General features: G+C 40.5%; 1 protein-coding gene across 4 annotated transcripts in view; it reads left to right on the forward strand.

Moving 5' to 3' along the window:
* The window catches only part of LIFR (LIF receptor subunit alpha), a 99,261-nt gene that overhangs the window by 24,567 nt on the left and 57,425 nt on the right, over positions 1-17,269 (forward strand). For 3 of the 4 annotated variants that reach the window (XM_083356801.1, XM_083356802.1, XM_083356803.1), the window contains one exon: positions 12,012-12,162. In XM_083356801.1, the coding sequence (XP_083212927.1) occupies positions 12,078-12,162 (85 nt within the window). In that variant the 5' untranslated portion in view covers positions 12,012-12,077. Of the gene's footprint in view, positions 1-1,179; positions 1,228-12,011; positions 12,163-17,269 lie in introns of those variants that run through there. The other variant, XM_083356804.1, reaches the window with a different exon arrangement.

Genomic DNA, 17,269 nt, shown 5'->3' on the forward strand with positions numbered 1-17,269 from the left:
AAAAAAATTCACAAAAGAAATATTTTTAGCTGAATTTTAGTTTTTATTTACTTAGAAATAATTAGTTTTCTGTGAATGTGTATGCCTATCCATGTTTGGATTTAAGAAATGAACTTAAATATTCTTAGATCTTTGTTTGATGTGACTAGGATTGCCCAAGAGGCTGAGTCTAACAAGCCATAACTTATCCTGAGATATGAAGCTTAAATAGTTGCCCCCTGCTCTCAAGCTTTTTTTTTTCAAATGGAAAATCCCACATCTTTCTTTTCCCCAGAAATAACAGTAATGACACATTCTAAAGAAACAGCTAGGAACACCACAACATAGAAAAGGATGGAGAAAACAGACACAAGCAAATGTGTCAGAACCATTTAAGACAGATTGCTTGATTTGTGTTTTGTCCCCATGTTTTGGTTCAAGAAAAGATTTTCAGTGTTAGGAGTTGTGATGGGAAAGCAGTACAGGATCACAGAAGTGTCTTAAGCGATTGACCAAGCTACTGTTTTGTCTTATTGCCAAATCCTTCAGTTTCTTTCATCTCTCTGACCCGCTTGGATTATTAAATAGAAAAACAAAGTCTAGAATTGCCCCACAATTATGAATGTCTTACCGAAATAAGCCAGTCACAAGGACTGTGGATCTTCTGCTATCTCCTTTCTGTCTCTTCTCCAATCTTAGTAGCAGTTGCTTGCATGTCAGTCCCGCCTGCCCCAGGGATTGTAGATGATTTCCTATCATTGCTGTGATTAGTTCTTATCAATTCTTTGTCGGATACAAATCCTATGACGTGGATTAGTTATTTCAATACATAGGAAGCTAGATGGAAGATAAAGACAATATTGGTCAAACAAGGAATTACTGAGTAAAATATTAAATCTGGCTTGATTATCACTACTATTATTATTTTGTTTTCTTTGGGAGCAAATTTTGTTCAATATCTAGGGAACCAGTTTAGCTAAGTTTATTTCTTAAAACTTTAAATTTATCAACTGGGTGAATTCTCTTTTATTACAAAAATCACAGAATACATGTCCAAAAGAGTTTCTACTCTACTCTTTGTTCACTGCAGGGATCCATTAAACATTCTCAGATGGTGGGTATCCTGCCCATTAAAAAAAGAGAAGAAAATGATTCCTTAATGTGTCATAGTGTGGCAGTTTTTTGCATTGACAGAGCAGTATTCTAAGCGTCACCTTTTATATTTGATTGCAAAATGGCAACTATGAAGTAAGCATTCCTCAACACCTGATTTTGCATTAAACAATTGTGATAAGGTTTGTCGGTGTTGCTTTAACACAATGTAGAAAGCAAGCCAATTTGGTTTGTAAGTTGTGATTTATGGTTAGCATCAATGTGTGAAACCAAGGATTTATTTTAAGTGATCTAAACTTAAGAATTGTTAAGAGTGGTTAACAGAAATGTTTTAGTGTGGGATTGCTTTTAGCATTGGATTTTGGTTTTTTCTAGTTGACAACTACTTAAATATGAGCCAGCAGCATGGTGCAGCTGCCAAAAAAAATCTCAATGCAGTCCAAGGCTGCATAAACAAAGAGATAGTATCAAGATTGGGGGTCCCTGGCATTCTGGTTGTTTTCTTGCAGACATTTCATTACCCAAACTAGGTAATATCATCAGTGCTAATATCAAGATGACATGAAATGTTAGTACTGCTTTATAATGCTTTGGTAAGACCACATTTGGAATAGTGTGTCCAGTTTTGGTCAACACAATATAAAAAAGATGCTGAGACTCTAGAAAGAATACAGAGAAGAGCAACAAAAGATGATCAGGGGACTGGAGGAAGAACGGTTCTGGAATTGGGTATGTCTAGTCTAACAAGAGAAGGACGGAGTAAGGGTGACATGCTAGCAGTGTTCCAATATTTGAGGGGCTGTTGCAGAGAAGAGAGGGGATCAACCTATGCTCTAAAGCACTTGAAGGTAGGACAAGAAGCAATGGATGGAAACTAATCGAGGAGAGAACCAAACTAGAATTAAAGAGAAATTTCCTGACAATCAGACCAATTAATCAGTGGAATAGCTTGCTTCCAGAAGTTGTAGGTGCTGGAAGTTTTTAAGAAGAGATTGGACAGCCATTTATCTGGAATCAAATAGAGTCTTCTGCTGGAACAGTGGGTAGTATTAGAAAACCCTTCCAACTGAAATTGTGTTATTCTGTTCTGTTATTCTGTTGTTACTCTGTTATTCTGTTTCATACTCCATTGTTATTTGGAATTTAATTATATGTTTGCTGTGTTAAGAGTTTGATAACCCATGTTGAAAGAGTTCTCGATCTAAAAATAGCCTATAAGTGATTTAAAATAGATAAATAAATTGGAGGGTGGAAAAATTGGACGTTGTTTTGCAGTCGACACATGGCAATTAGCAATAAATATCGCATCTGGATGACAAAAAGCCAGATGACATGAAATGGCAGCAAGTGTTAGAGTTCCATCTAGTGGTCATCCAGATTTCTGTGGTTAGACGTGGCAGGCCTAATTAAGACTTTTCACTCTTCTCTTTGCAGAAGGTATAATTAAGCCAAGAAACTTAGATCCATAGATTCATGTCCAAACTGAAACTTTGAGGTTAACAGATTAAGAATGGTTGAAGTTTGGATGACATGGGAAGTGTGTTTAATTAGAGAATATTTGCATTGTAAATGGAAGAGTCAAAATATATTTAGGGAAACTTTGATGATGAATGTTGTTAAAAACTGGGATGACAACACAGAAATGAAATTTAAGAAATCTTAACCCCTGTGTCTTGCATTATGATTATCTTCATGTGTGAAATAGATATAGCTCCACCCTGGCATTGCCTACTTTTGAAGGGATTTCAGGCACTGATGGCCTAAAGCATCAGTACCTTAGGGAGTACCTTAGGGAACACCTGCTGCCGGCATCGACTTCCCTCCGCCCTGTGCGTTCCCACAGAGAGGGCCTCCTCAGGGTGCCACCGGTCAGAGAATGTCGACTGGTGGCTCCCAGGGGGAGATCCTTCTCTGTGGGTGCCCCGGAGCTATGGAATCAGCTACCGGTTGAGCTCCGGAAGGCGCCCGATCTTCGCTCCTTTCGCCGCGAGCTAAAAACATACTTTTTTGAACAAGCTGGCCTGGCCTGATGAGGGGATTGGGGGGGGTTGTTATTGTTATTTTATTGGGTTTTTAAGATGTATTTTAGTATATGGGCATTTATTTAATCTTGTTTTAACTTTTGTAATCCTGTATTTTTATTCTTGCCCTGTTCACCGCCCTGAGTCCTTCGGGAGAAGGGCGGTATAGAAATATTATTAAATTAAATTAAATTAAATTAAATTAAAGCAGTGATTTTCAGCATTGGCAACTTTAAGATGGGTAGATTTCAATTCCTAGAATTCCTAGCAGCAGAATTCTGGAAATTGAGATCTTAAAACTGCCAAAGTTTAGAAATACACTGGCCTAGAGTAAATTCCATTTGAAATCTATTCTCACAATTTTAAGACGCGGCAATGCAGTTTTAACATTTCTCCTTACATTTTCCCCCCAAAATGTAAACTTCAATTGGTCAAATGAATAAAGGACAATTTTAGAATAGAGTACAGATTAAGCTTGTTGTAATAAAGAATGAAAGCCAAAGGCTGTAACAAAGGAGTTGGTAGGATTTGCGCATAAGAAAACAAGTCCATTTTCTATTTATGTATCTTTAGAGTTACTGTCAGGCAAATTGGCAATTTGCTTTGCTTTCCCAGAAATATGTAGTACTTCTGGTGTGGACTTGTAATTAAGGGGAAAATTTGGAACCTTTTTATGTTGGCAATAGCAACAGGATATGTAATATGAGATAGGCCTCTCTTGAGCACTGCTTTCCTTTTGCTGCTAAAATAGAGTACCATTTAAGTATATAATTTATATTATATAAAGATGATCAATGTCCCAAAGTATCCTCCAAGAGATTGTTTAGCTAACGCCAATGCTCTTAATGTAAATATGAAGCACTAAATTTCTCTTTCCTTAATAGGACTTTAAGGCAGATCCTACCATTGCGGCAAAAACTGATGATGTTTATTAACTTCAGGATCAGACCTTTTGTTTTTAATTCCAAAATAAAATAAATTTGATTTACTGACTTAGGTTTTTCTTGTTCATTACAAGTAGCTAACATTTTTAAACCACAAAGTATTAAGGATTATAGCTGTGAAGTTAAAAATCAGATTCAATTTCATTTTGTTGAGATTTAATTGTGAAAACCCTTTTTAAAAATTCACCTAATGCTTTCTAATAAAATAGAAAATGTGTCATCTTATGTACCAGTCTTAGTTGTACCCATGCACCATTCACTGTAACGAAAAGGACAGTAGCAGTCATTTTGGGCACATTTTGGGCATGCCAGGAGATCACCCAAAATCCTGTTTTACAATCAGTCTGTGCTATGCAAGCTGGGATTTGTAACACAGAGTAGTGGCCTCCAACCTTTTGGGCTCCAGGGATCGGTTCTGTGGAGGGGTTTTTTCTACAGAGCAGGGGAGGCATGATTTTGCATGCTGCCTGGGTCCCACACATGTGCTCGCTTGCACAACCCAGTTCCTGGCTGGCTGCAGACCACCACCAGACCCCTGATCTAGAGACTGCCTTGCAAACCAGCACATTGTTGCTTGCATCTTAATAACTAAAACTTACATACACAATATTAACATGTACTCAGGATGCAATAAGTTTGTTTTAGTAAAGAACAAAAGGCACTATAGGAAACGGCATACAGTATGTGTGTAGTAGAAGTAAAAAAAAATAGTTAGAAAGGTTAGAAAGATTTGGAGAGCTTTTTGGATAAAATTATCCACTGAATGCATTCTCATGAAGCCTGATCCCTCTAATTCAGGGGTTTCCTAGGGGGCATAATATGAAACTGGGACTGTTGTGGAGATCTGAATCAATAGTGTGAAAGTTTGTAGGCATGAATGCACGCACATATGTATTTTGTTTTTAAAGTCACCTTTAAAATAAAAGCAATCCATGCCAGCCAGCCAGGCACAGCCAAAGGATCATAAGTGGTGATGGTGGGGAGGCATAAAATGCCTAGGTCTGCTATAACCAATATATACACATAACACATCACATATTTGCCAATGTCAGGGCCAGTGCTAGACATTTTGCAACTCTTTATTGCAATTTTTCTAGCATACATAATTGTTAAATATTGAAAAGAATTTGCAAGAATCAAGTTTGTGAATCTGTCTTCTAGCCTTCAAGCTCAAGGCACAGAGTGGGTGACTGCTGACCATTCCAGAAACAGATGGTACTATTAATAGTTAATACACTGAGTTAGAGAATTCAAGGATCTGGCTTGATATAAGGAAGCTTCTGGTGCTCCCATGGTTTTCTGCTTGAAAAAAAATTGTTGTCGTATTCTGTTAGTTCTCTTTTTAGCAATTTTTATGGATCCACAACTTTTATTGCATATTTATCCAGTGGGAATAACTTGGAGGCAGTTATTTGAAGGGCCATCTTGTCCCAATTACATTTTATTTGTTTGTTTATTTCCTGCCTTTATTACTTTTATAAAAACTCAAGGGGACAAACATACCCAATACTCCTTCCTTCTCCATTTTCCCCACGACAATAACCCTATGAGGTGGGTTGGGCTGACAGACAGTGACTGGCTTTCATGGCTAGAACTCACAGTCTTATACTTTCTAGCCTAATGCCTTAACCACTAGACCAAACTGGCTGTCAGATTAAATTACAGTGAGAAGGTTAAGTATGTTATGGATCCCCTCTATTAAGGAGGTCGGTCTAATGGGACCAAGAAGAAGAACTCCTTGCCTGTGATGACTCTTTGCCTGTGAAACATCATCTCCACAGAGATAAGATTGGCTCCCATCTTTCAAAAGTCCATGAAGACATGGCTTTACCATTCCGCCTGAGGATCCCGGGGTGATATGCAGCCCATCAAATGGTTTGTTTGATAGTTGCTGCCAGGGGAGTGAGGTATTTGACCCTTTACTTCTGTAAGCTGTCCAGAGTGACTGTGAGTGAATTGGGTGGGCATATAAATTTACTTAATAAATAATAAATAAATCATTGCCTCACCTTTGTTTGGCTCAGATATATAAAAGACAGCTGCCCATCACATTCTTAACCATTGGCCATGTAAACCCGGATTGCTAGATATTGGAATTCAGTAACATCTGGACTGCCACAATTTAATCTAGTTAGTCTAGTTCTGGTTCCTGTCAGTGTCAACTGGAATGAATTGAAGTAGGCCAGTTTTAACTGAACTAGCTAGAGATGTAAAATACTCTTTCTCAGGATTCATAGATGTGATGCTTCCAAAATTTTCTTAGGACATTTGTTGCATGTGGAAGCTGTCATTTGGAAAAGTGGAAGATGATGGTCATCTTTAATTGTGGCAACAACAAACATTCTTTGGTTAAACAAGGCGGCAGTGCTGTTTATGTATTAGAGATGGCTTTGAGCTTATTCCATGTATTTTTCTAAACTTACATGCCAATATGATCTTATATAAATATGATTATGTACAACCCTCTAATTATCTGCCTGGAGAGTGCACTGTGAGAGCCGAGGAGTATATTTTTAAAAAATGTATTTTTTTTAAATTTGGCATCATTCACCCTTGGTTAATCAAAACTAAACAAAAGACCTTATGAGCACAAAACTGGCTGAGAAAGTTTACAAATTTGGAAGCCTCCAGTGTTTTCCTTTAACAACATATGTAACCTCTGGAACATCCACAATTGGCAGCTTGGATTGAGAAGTAAGAAAGCATTCTTCTTTAATTCCAACCAAATTGTCGTCTCCAGTGCTTGGGAATTTGTGGCTCTCCAGATGTTGCTAAACTACAATTTTTGCAGTATCTTTAGTCTTCCTAGCCTACAGCTAGGAATACTGAGAATTGAAGTCACCACATCTTCAAGCTGCTAAGATTGAGAAATATTGGTCTAGTCTGTGAGGGATGCTTGGAATTGTAGTTCAGAAGCATCTGGAAGGTGGTAGATTTTTGGTCCTACTACTCTACTAAGTGGTCAGGCCACTTAGAGGGCCAGTAGTAGTTATGGAGTAGATAGGAATTAGGTGGTCGGAGGAGCATTTTAAGTTTCCAAATAGAAGGGTGAATTTTATTTTCACTCAGAAAATAAACTGAACTACATTCTGGTCTTGAAGGAAGTGACTCGGCAGCAAACTTATTTGGCTTATTTCTGAGCCAAAGCCAATATGAGCCATGGGAACGGATTGTCCACATCTTATAAAACACAACATCAGTCTCTTTATATCCTGTAAAACTTTGCTTATTATTGCTTGTTATTGCTTAGCCTCTCTCTCCCCCGGATCCCCTACATATATCACTCTGCAGGTTAATTTCCTTGTTAACATTCAGAATTAAAAGGGAAATTGTTATGTTTTTCCACCCAATATTTGCTGTCATGACTGAGTCAGCATTGGGTTGTTACATGCTTAAAATAAATTTTATATCATTCATCATCTTAGCAGTTTTTCCTGTCCACTTTCAGCTCACATTAAAAAGGCTATTGGATGTACAGTAAATATAGTTTTTCTATATACAATTAGAATACAGATTCTGTTCAAATAAAATCGGAAAAGGCTCCTTTTCTTCCTCTACCATCACATAGCCTTTCCCCATGAAATCTGGATAAAATTTAGAAATGCTAGAAAGCATTTCCACCACCCAATGAAATATTTAAAAATGCAGTAAGGCAAGATGCTTAAATATTGATATTCTTTATTATTCCCAAAAGATTTCCAATAATTTGCATGCTGAGGATCAACATGGGAAAACTAAAAGAAGCTTGTCTCTGACTGGACAGGCTGACAGTTTTCTGAACTGAAAATCTATTAAGAGGGTAAAAATGAAGTCTCAACCTTATAAGTAGTCGACAATACTGATAGCCTGATTGTTCACAAATTCAGCCTGAGTAGATAGTGGGAAAATTTTCATGCGATGAACATGCTTGTTATTTCCTGTTTTCCTTGGCTCTTTTTCTAGAAATGTGAACAGATGGAGGAGTCTAAGGTCAGAAAACAACACTGTTTTATTATCATATTGGTGATAACTTTTTTTCCCTGCAATGTTTTTAACCTGAAAATATTGAGAAGCCAGGCTTCTAAAAGCTTTGCATCCTAAAGTTTCATTCTAACAAAAATTTAAAATAATGCTAAGTAAAGTCAGTTATTAAACTAATTGAAATTTAAATTGTAATTAAAGTCAAACCAATCTAAAACTAAATTATCATTTTACATCCAATAAATATATTATCGGATGCTCTGAATGAACAAATCAGGCAATATAAAATGTATTTTCTTGGTGGAGCAGTGGGCTAATGCCTCCTTAACTAACACCAGCTGCCTGCAATTAGTGCAGGTTCGCATCCCACCAGGCTCAAGGTTGACTCAGCCTTCCATCCTTACGAGGTAGGTAAAATGAGGACCCAGATTGTTGGGGGCAATTAAGCTGACTTTGTAATAATGCTGCTTGGGGCCCCCCCGAAAGCCCTAATAAGCAGGCATATAATGAAGGCTATTGCTAAGCACATTGATTTGTGCTTAGATTGTAAGCTGCCCTGAGTCTTCGGAGAAGGGCAGGATATAAATGGGATTAAAAAAATAGCAAAGTGAACTTAGAGCGATATAAAATGAATATTCCATACATTTCAATTCTCTCTAATCTTTTTTTCCCCTCCATGGTTCAATTCTTCTCTAAAATTACCTTCCCTGAGTCTCTGCATTGTAATTATGTGGATAGTTCAATTTTTCTTCTGTCATTTTCTTTTAACTTCTCAGAAATTCTCAAAACTGTGCGTATTGCCTCTCAACCTTTCCTGTTGCCCTTGCAGTAACCAGCTAGAGGGTTGAGGCAGACCTCCATGGAACTTCATGTTCAAACAGAAAGGATGTGGGATGTGGTTTGTGGAATGTGGTTTAAGGACCTTCTTTGTTGACCGTCACTTGTTGATGCACCATCAAATAAGTGCTCAAATCCATTGATTAAAGCAAAAATAACATTTTCAAATTGATGAAAGCCTATGTACAAAATCTGCTCCTGCTCTACCCATTAGCTTTATGTCCCCAACATGCCATTCTGCTGATGAGCAGCCTGTTCCTAATGGAGCAAAGAGCTTGTTTCAACATGCTAGGCTGAGATCAAACCTAAATATTAGAAATATCCCCAGTCTAGTTTCTCTTTCTGCTTTTCAAGTAAGCCACAAAATATGCAGCTTGAAGGATCATGTAATGTAGCTAAATGCTCTTAGTCATGGGGAGGAGAGGTAAAGGACTTGAATTTGTACGTTTTTCCCCCCTCCAGTAGCTAAAGACATGACATAATTTATAAAACACCCACACGATTTATGTTGCCTCTTTGTCTCTTGATAACAGTATACATTTCAACTTGTAAAAGCCAAGCCTGCAGTCAAAAGCCTAGTCTTTAAAAAAATGCTGGGAAAGCCCATATGCTTAAAAAATTCATGATGCTCAGTGGTGTTTGGGAGTGAGTGTTAAAAAAAAACACAGATTGATCATTTACAGGCCAAGTGTTTGAGAAAAATACTTCTTCTAAAGCTTAAGAAACTTGTTGACTTTAACGCTATACCAGAAAAACTTTACTTTCTTTTTTTTCCACAAGGTCCTATTGCCTTTTTTCCCATCATCTCCCTCCCCTGTAACTCTTACTTCGTTAAAAATTGTATTTCAAGTTTCTACAGCATTTTTCCAGGGAAAGAAAAAATTATTTTTCTATTTAATGTATGTTCAAGTTGCTTTAGACTATTTACCCCTGATTGAAACTTAACATTAAGAAAACCAAGATCATGGCATCCGGCCCTCTCAATTCCTGGCAAATAGATGGGGAAGAAATAGAGGTAGTGACAGATTTTATTTTCCTGGGCTCCAAGATCACTGCAGATGATTGTAGCCAAGAAATTAAAAGACGCTTGCTCCTCGGGAGGAAAGCCATGGCAAATCTAGACAGCACACTAAAAAGCAAAGACATTACCCTATCAACAAAAGTGTGTATAGTCAAGGCTATGGTCTTCCTAGTTGCAATGTATGGCAGTGAAAGTTGGACCATAAGAAAGGCTGAGCACCAAAGAATTGAGGCCATTGAACTATGGTGCTGGAGAAGACTCCTGCGAGTCCCTTGGACTGCAAGGCGATCAAACCAGTCAGTCCTAGAGGAGATCAACCCTGACTGCTCTTTAGAAGGCCAGATCCTGAAGCTAAAACTCAAATACTTTGGCCACCTAATGAGAAGGAAGGACTCACTGGAGAAGAGCCTAATGCTGGGAAAGGTGGAGGGCAAGAGAAGAAGGGGACGACAGAGAATGAGGTGGCTGGATGGAGTCACTGAAGCAGTAGGCGTGAGCTTAAATGGACTCCAGAAGATGGTAGAGGACAGGAAGGCCTGGAGGAACATTGTCCATGGGGTCAGGATGGGTCGGACACTACTTCGCAGCTAACAACAAACAACAAAATTTACCCCTGCTCTTTTGAGCTTGCCTGTTCTTTGCAGTTTCAGTGGTGCAGCTGCACAGATTTAACTTGCGTATTTCTGCATTATTATTTAGCTTTCCTGGGTTTCTTACTCCCTAAGCTGAAAAAGCTGCAGGAGAGGAAAATGATTAAGATTTAATTTAGACTTGAGAAGTAGGGAATCTGTGATGAGTGAAAGATGGGTATTTGCCCATAGGTCTTGGCTCCCTTTGTAATAAGTGCCAGAATGACGCATTCCAACCATGAAAACAATTTTTCTTTTTAAATAGACAAACACTTTCCTATTAATTGAAAGATGAGTCCCTTTTGATTTAAGGCAGAAGCACCTAATATATTTTGAGTTGGTGCCACAGTCTAACTTTCCAATTTGCTTGTTTTTGAGGGTTAAAGTGGTTAAGGGCAGGGATGGGAGCGTTTTGCTTGCAAATAGTTTTCTGCTTCCATTCCATCATTAACAATTCTCAGACCCTCAACTTGAGCAAAATTTACCACCTGTGAGAGTTGGATAGTTTGCTGCCAGGTGTTTGTGATGCTATCTTGGAATATTTTAGGTGTGGGAGAGGAGATGCTTGTGGGAACATCGGACCACTGCTGTATGCCCGGATTAAGAGGAGACTAGAATACAGTTCAGTTTTACACACAAAGTTGTAGGTTTGATGCTGCTAAAAACAGTAGCTTGATTTCCCAACAATTTAAAGCAATTACAGTTAGGATTCTGCTAATATCTAGCACTGATCCCACTCAGCGTCTATAGTAGAAGAAATGTAAGGAATGGAAGTATGAGAAATTGTTGTTCACTTGTCTATATGTTGCATTTGACTTACAAAAAGGTGGTTGACTATTATGAAAAGGGGAGTAGCGATTATAAAGCACAACATCAAATGATTGTTCCAATTTACAACTGCAGTTCGGATAGTTCTTGCTGTTAGGTGAATCCTGCATGGTTGCAGTATCCCTCTGTCACATAATTGTTATTTGCAACCTGCTGCCAGCTTCCCATTGCCTTTGAATGTGGGAAGTCAGCAGTGAAGATTGCAAATGGTGATCCACATTGCTGTAATTACAAGCTAGTCACTGAGCACTCAAATAGTGATCACATGACCATAAGGACACCATAAGAGCTGCAGCTACATGGACCCAGTCAACATCATCATAACTTTGTTGAACAAGTAGACATTAAACAAAGACTGTCTGTAATGCAGGCCTCTCTCCTTCCCTTCCACTTCGTCAAGTTACTAGCGGTTGGTAGTTTTCACCTGTATTAGGCACAGTCTCACACTGTATCAGTTTAATGCTAATTTTCCATGCATCTGCTCTACAAATAAATATTTGAAGTGATATGTTTCTTTTGGGATGACAGTAAGAAGCAGATTTTACCTAAGTCTACAAGTCTACAACTAAGGTGAATGAAATTGGGCAATGTAATATATAACATCTAAGACATTCTACGCAGTGTATCTTATTGAGAAAATAAGCAATAACATTATTCAAATGTTTCTTTTTATTATTAGAACTTGCCTGCATGAAGGAAAAAGACCACCTGAAGTGACCTGTTTTCCATAGTGAATTGCAAAAGAATGTGGATTAACCAAATTCCTTGCTACCTACTAATGGTAGCACATTTGTGTTTTCTGAACCGGTTTGTCTACAGCCAAGAAAAAGGTTGGTGTGATTTGATGTTACTTTGCTCTTTACCTGCTATCTATTGTGACTTCCCAACAGGTTCTCTGTCTCAATTGGGGAATATATGGCCTCCAAATCTTGCTAAAGTACAACTCTCAGTATCTGTTATCAATGATGGGAATTGTAATTGAACAACATCTGGAGAACCACAAGTTCTCCTTTGTTGAATTAACAAATATAGTGCTTAATGTACATATTAGGCTACCTTGGCAATTTTAAAATATATGGACTTGAACTCTAGAATTTTCAGCAATGGCCTTATTGGAATTCCAAGGACGTAAAGAGGGTACACCTTTTATTTTGTCAATTTATTGGAAAAGTCTGCTTACTTTTTCACACGGGTTTCTTTGGATAGTTCTTTCAATGCATACTTTCCCAGGCAGCATAATTTTATACCATCAATGGAACACAGCATTGATGTAAAGCATGAGACGATGAAAATGGTGGAAATAACGCTAAGCCCTTCAATGACTCATGCTCTTTTATTTTCCCACACTCATTGTTTTACGGGCTATGTTATATTTATAATAATTATATGTGTATGTATATGTATGTATATATATATATGTGTGTGTATGTATGTATGTATATATATATATATATATATATATATATATATATATATATATATATATATATATATATATATATATATATATATATATATAATGTTTTCGTAGATTCTCGCGGGTGTCTGTATGTGTAGATCTAAAGTCTCGGGTTTCTTCCCGCGTTCCTTTCATCTTCAGAAAGTTGTGGCGACGTTTCGACGAAATCCCATCTGTCATCATCAGGCCGGAGTGTTCCTCCTGCTGTTTCAAATGTTAACTATTTAGATTACCTTGCTAGGCCCCAAACATGGGGCAAATCTTTATTTCCTGTTTTCAGCCTATCTTGAAGGCCATCGAACAGGCTATAGTCACACCGGACAGTTCATATATTTGTGTAAATTACTAACAAAGTCTCGGGTTTCTTCCCGCGTTCCTTTCATCTTCAGAAAGTTGTGGCGACGTTTCGACGAAATCCCATCTGTCATCATCAGGCCGGAGTGTTCCTCCTGCTGTTTCAAATGTTAACTATTTAGATTACCTTGCTAGGCCCCAAACATGGGGCAAATCTTTATTTCCTGTTTTCAGCCTATCTTGAAGGCCATCGAACAGGCTATAGTCACACCGGACAGTTCATATATTTGTGTAAATTACTAACAAAGATTTGTTAGTAATTTACACAAAAATATATATATATATATATATATATATATATATATATATATATATATATATTCAAAATTTTGTGGCTGACAAAGAGTTAAAGGGAGACTAGTATAGCTATTTCAAACTCTTTAGCTCTCATCAGCTAGTCATACCCCTATGGGATTCAAACCTGGGTAGCTTGCATGTTAGGCAGCTGTATTAACCTCTACGCCACAGGTTCCCCTCACTCCTGTCAGCAGAAACCAGGGAGAATGTATATCTATATGTTGGGTGAAGCACCCGGTCTACCAAATATAGGATAAAGCAATCTGCTCTGCATTTTGCTCCAGTCTAGGAGCATTTTTGCAGGCAGATGTCACTACTGTTGTATTGTAGCGGCAGGTTAAGGACCACGCGAGACAGCTGGCACTTCAACGAAGAGTTCTTTATTCAGGGAGAACAGGATGGCTGACAGCGGGTTAAAGTCACCCTTTTATACACAAGCTGTCAAACCCTTGACCAATCCCTGCGGCGTGTTCTCCTGCCGCGGAAACTCTGACCAATCGGCTGTCGGCAGCCTTTGACAGCTCTGAGCTGTCATCCGGGTGCCGCGCGTGCGCAATCAGCTGGCGGCAGCTTTGACAGCTGTTAGCTGTCAATAGGCTGCCACGTGTGCACCCGATCTGTCAGAACGCAGTCAGCGGTTTTACCTCATAATTACTGTTGTTCCATAAACCTTTAACACTTGAAGTAAACACAACACAACACCTCTTCCCCCCCCCCCAAAACAGGAATGATTATCGTGAACTAGAATTGCATTTGTATAGTGGATGGAGATTTTCCCCTGTGGTTGATCTGAATGTTCCTGGACCATTCGTAATCATTTAGATAGGTGGGGGCTCTTCTGGTCCTGCAGGAACGGTGGAGGGGTACTCCAGTGTCCTGTTCCCCTTCCGCCCTAACAGGAGAGGATGGTGGGGGTGTATATTCGGCCCCTATGTCCCCGGATGTTGGGTTGCTTTGTGGGGAAACAGCAGGGTTAGGGTCCTGAGGTGTATGCGTGGAAACAGAGGGGTACTGTTGACCCAGAGGCCTGTTTGTTACAGTGGGTGGAGATACGTCTCGGGGGGGGGGTGAGGGTAGTTCTCTATGACCCATTTCCTGAGCTGGTCCACATGTCTCCTGATGTGGCTTCCCCCCCCTAAGTCAATCATGTAAGATATGGGACCAGTTTGCTCGAGGATGACTCCCTGGACCCATTTGTTTCCCCCCCCATAGTTCCTTGCCCAAACAAGTTGACCAGTGACAAATGTCCTTGAAGGGATGGGTTGCTCAACTTCAGCTGCTGTCCTGTCCAGATGCAGTCTGTCCAGTTTGGTCACCAGTCGACGGCCCCAACGTAGTTCAGCGGGTGACTTCCCTGTGGTTGTGCAGGGGGTGGAATGCTGGGCCAGTAGAAACTGGGCCAGCCGCCGGTGCCAGTCCCCTCTGATAATCCTGCATAGTGCATCTTTAGTAGTCTTTACCATAACCTCTGCAAGGCCGTTCGAAGATGGGTGGAAAGGGGCCAAAGTGACGTGTCTAATTGAGTTGTCCCTGATGAAAATCTGGAAATCATTAGAAGTAAATTGGGGGCCATTGTCTGAGACCAGAACATCTGGAAGACCGTGAGTTGCGAATAGCCCCCTCAGTACTTATATGGTGCAGCTGTGGTCATGCTGGTGACAGGGATGACCTCTAGCCATCTAGAGTAACTGTCCACCACTATAAGGAATACTTGTCCTTGGAAGGGCCCTGCAAAGTCTATGTGTATTGTGGACCAGGGGTTCCGCGTTGTTTCCCACTTGTGAACTGGGGCATGGGGTTGTGCTGATCTAGATTGTTGGCATAGATAGCACCCAGCTACGTGTGCCTCTGTATCTTGGTCTAGGCCTGGCCACCACATGTAGCTATGGGCCAGCACCTTCATTTTGACTATCCCTGGGTGGCCATCGTGTAATGTTTGGAGGGCCCTAGTTCTTTGTTTGGCTGGGATTACTACTCTGCTGCCCCACAGTATGCAACCTAAATGGGAGGACAATTCCTGTCACCTGGCAAAGTAAGCCTGGAATTCTGTTCCAGGGCTGTTTGCTTGCCATCCTGAGGAAACCCAGGCCAACACTCTGCTGAGGATTCTGTCTGTACCCATTGCTGCAGCTATGTCTTTTGCTGAAAGTGGACACTCTGGCAGTTCTTGTATTGCCAGGATGTGACCTGCCGGGGCTGGGTCAGGGTCGGTGCTAGGCAAGTGCAGTCTGCTTAGCCCATCTGTGTGGCACATTTCTTTCCCTGGCTTGTAAACCAGCTTAAATGTGTAAGCTGATAAGAATTTTGTCCACCTCAAGATCCTGGGAGACAGGATTTGAGGTGTCTGTTTGTCACAGGTGAATAACCCTAGCAAGAGTTTGTGGTCAGTAAAAATTGTAAAGTGTCGGTCGTATAGGTAGTTGTGGAATTTTTTTACACTAGCTACGATTGCTAATGCTTCCTTAACAATTTGGGCATAATTGCATTCTGCCTTGGAGAGTGTTCTTGAATAATAAGTGACAGGTGATTGTACCCCGTCGCAGTGGTTTTGGAGCCTGTCAAACTTTTGAAGGATGGCGTCTACTTCGGTCTCGTTCTCCTTTTCCCAATTGTCGTAGACTCTTACGATGTCCTGATGGACTAATCCGTTCGGGCTGTTGCCTGGTGGGGCCGAGTTTTCTTGATGGCTGTCCTCGTATGCCATGATTTCCAGGGTGACCTCTGCTAGGTCTATTGTAGGCTTTGCGACTATTTTTTGCTGCAGTCGTTCATTTCTTAGTTCCACTATTATCTGGTCCCGAATTCTGTCCTTGAGGTCGGGGAACTGGCATCTGCGGGCAGCGTGGCGTACCCCCGTGATGAAGGCGGTCGCTGTTTCCCCCGGTAGTTGGCACCAACGGGTAAAGTTTAGGCACCAGTAAAGTTCCGACCGCCTTGGCATGAAATGCTTGCAGAGACGCTGTGTCAGGTCCGCGTACGGCACAGTGGCGATCGGGTCTGGGCTGCAAAGTCCGATGGCAATGTTGAACACTGCCGGTGCACTGAGGCACAGAAATGCCGCGGCTTTAAGCCAGTCTTCGGTGATCTTGTTCACCAGGAGGTAGCCTTCTACCTGCCCCCAGTGTGACTCCCAGCCCTCAGGGTGCCGGAAGTCGAATTCCCGGATGTGTCCGAGGTTAGCCATGCTGTCCTGGTCCAATTTCTGCTTCACAAGAGAATTGGCGGAAAGTTTCCTTCTTCCACAGCCAGTGGCTCAGCGAGTGACTTCACAGAGACTGGTGGAATTGGTTCTCCTTTCTCAGCTCGGTGACTTCAGCTCAGTGACTTAGCTCTGTGAAAGCAGACCCATCCCATCCTCGTCGCCAGGTGCATTGTAGCGGCAGGTTAAGGACCACGCGAGACAACTGGCACTTCAATGAAGAGTTCCTTATTCAGGGAGAACCGGAGGGCTGACAGCGGGTTAAAGTCGCCCTTTTATACACAAGCTGTCAAACCCTTGACCAATCCCTGCGGCGTGTTCTCCCGCCGCGGAAACTCTGACCAATCGGCTGTCGGCAGCCTTTGACAGCTCCGAGCTGTCATCCGGCTGCCGCGCGTGCGCAATCAGCTGGTGGCAGCTTTGACAGCTGTCAACAGGCTGCCGCGTGTGCGCCCGATCTGTCAGAACGCTGTCAGCGGTTTTACCTCATAACTGCTATTGTTCCATAAACACAACACAACACAACTGTGATAACTGTAAATTCACATATAAACATACACACACACACACACACACACACACTACATATTTAATTTTAAATGTTTATTATAGTAATACTGTATATATT

This window comes from Vipera ursinii (genome assembly GCF_947247035.1).
Source record: "Vipera ursinii genome assembly, chromosome: 2".
Taxonomy (NCBI): domain Eukaryota; kingdom Metazoa; phylum Chordata; class Lepidosauria; order Squamata; family Viperidae; genus Vipera; species Vipera ursinii.